This window comes from Pediculus humanus, genomic scaffold, assembly GCF_000006295.1.
Source record: "Pediculus humanus corporis 1103172107564 genomic scaffold, whole genome shotgun sequence".
In the NCBI taxonomy this organism is placed as follows: domain Eukaryota; kingdom Metazoa; phylum Arthropoda; class Insecta; order Psocodea; family Pediculidae; genus Pediculus; species Pediculus humanus.
Window position 1 is genome coordinate 84,947 of NW_002987179.1, and position 2,229 is coordinate 87,175.

The window sequence follows — 2,229 nt, forward strand, 5'->3', positions numbered from 1 at the left end:
TTTTTATTTTTTTCTTCATCTTCTCCTTCTTTTTCCTTTTTTTTATAGTTATAAATTACAATTAATTTTCCCTTATTATTATTATTATTTATTTGGAAAATTTTATACTTTTTCCCTATAAAAAAAAAAAAAAAAAAAAAAAAAAAATAGGCAATTAAATGCAAACGGATAATAATAATTTGATTGACGAATTATCTGGAAAAAAAAAAAAATAATAATAATAATAATAATAATTTTCTTTCATTCATCATCATCATCATCATCATCATTTTGATCACGTAAATTAATAAATTGCAAAGAATTCAAAGGATGGAGAGAATAAGGAAACGTCTAAAATTCATTAAAGCAAATAATAATAATAATAATAATAATAAATGTATGTTTTACCAATGAAATAAAAAAATAAATAAATAAATTTCGTCCTTGAATCTTTTTTTGAATGGATCGTTATAACTTGTGATTGGACGTTAACCAAGTTAGACCCTCGTAAAGGCCATCCCCTGTTGTAGCACAAGATGGTTGAACGTACCAATTTCTGTCTCTTATTCGAGTCAGTCCTAATTTTTCTTGTATTTCATGCGGTTTCATAGCTGTAAATTTTTTTTTTTTTTTTTTTTTTGCTGTGATAAAATTTAAATGTGCACAAAAAGAAAAACAATTAATTGCACAAATTTGGTTAATGTTTTACCATCAGGAAGATCCTGTTTGTTGGCAAATATAAGTATTATAGCTTCTCTCATTTCTCTATCATTTATTATCCTATGTAATTCTTGTCTTGCTTCATCGATTCTATCTCTATCGGCACAATCAACAACAAATATCAAACCTTGAGTACCCGTGTAGTAATGCCGCCAAAGAGGTCGAATTTTATCTTGCCCTCCTACATCCTAATAAAAACATTAAAAAAATAAATTTAAACTTTATAGAAAATTTTTACGTACAATGAGAGAGAGAGAGAGAGAGAGAGAGAGAAAATGAAAACACTTACCCAAACGTTAAATTTAACATTTTTATATGTAACGGTTTCTACATTAAATCCTACTGTGGGTATTGTGGTCACTGATTGTCCCAACTTCAACTTGTATAAAATAGCTGCAGGGATTTTTTTTTTTTTTGTGGGGGAGGGGGAGGAAGTAAAAAATAAATAAAAATTATTATTATTATTATTAATAAATTAAATTCCAAAACAACATTTTATAAAAACGTACTTGTTTTTCCAGCAGCATCCAGACCCAGCATCAATATTCTCATCTCTTTGTTGCCGAAAATTTTTGACAAAAGTTTTCCCATTTTGAGTGTCGAACAATACTAACTGAAAACCCAAATAAATATATATATATTTAAATAAATAAATAAATAATATATCAATAAAAAAAAATAATAATAATAATAATAATAAATTTGTTCGGTAAAATTTGCATCTCGTTTCATTGCTCGCTTGCATGCGAACTCGATAATTGGTCCATGTGAGAAAAAAAAAAAAAAAAAAGGAATTTTCGGGATAAGATTCGGGATGCAAATTTTCCAAATAAATAAATAAATAAATAATGTGTACGAATATCTATTTAGACATTTTTAATAGATTCGAATAAATATCGTAATAAGTAAAATAATATAGAATTTAAATGTCATTCAACTTTGATAAATTTTCACGGTCGTTTGGTAAGTCGAATGTTTTTAAAAAAAAAAAAATTTTTTTTTTTTTTTTTTTTTTTTTTTTTTTGAATCGGCATCAATTACTATTTATATTATTATTATTATCATCATCATCATTACAATTTATTATTATTATTATTATTATTTTTCTTGACTTTCCTTGACTCTCGTACGTAATTCTTTCCCCAACGTTTTTTCCAATACTACTATCTTTTGAAAAAGGTATACGATTGTTTTATTATTATTATTATTATTATTATTATTATTATTATTATTATTATTATTATTATTATTATTATTATTAAAACGTTAAATCGAATGTTTTTGAGAAAATTGAAATCATTCACGAGATTATTTTTTTAATCTTAAACGAATAATAATTTTTTCCTTAACATACGGTAGCGTATTAACAAACAAACAAACGTCCGATAATATAATAATAATAATAATAATAATAATAATAATAATAATAATAATAAAATTTCTCATGTTTATTTCAATTGTTTTTTTTTTTTTTTCACTCGACGAGTAGTAGGAGTTTTGCGGTTTTTTACTTTTAATTAAATATTATTT

General features: G+C 24.0%; 1 protein-coding gene across 1 annotated transcript; it reads right to left on the reverse strand.

The window, feature by feature from the left end:
* Positions 1-447: 447 nt before the first annotated feature.
* Phum_PHUM217810 (ADP-ribosylation factor, putative) lies at positions 448-1,290 on the reverse strand (the record flags this gene model as incomplete). Its single annotated transcript, XM_002425698.1, has 4 exons — positions 448-590; positions 689-887; positions 989-1,092; positions 1,209-1,290. 4 exons carry the CDS (start codon positions 1,288-1,290, stop codon positions 448-450), a joined length of 528 nt encoding a protein of 175 aa, XP_002425743.1.
* Between the last annotated feature and the right edge of the window lie 939 nt (positions 1,291-2,229).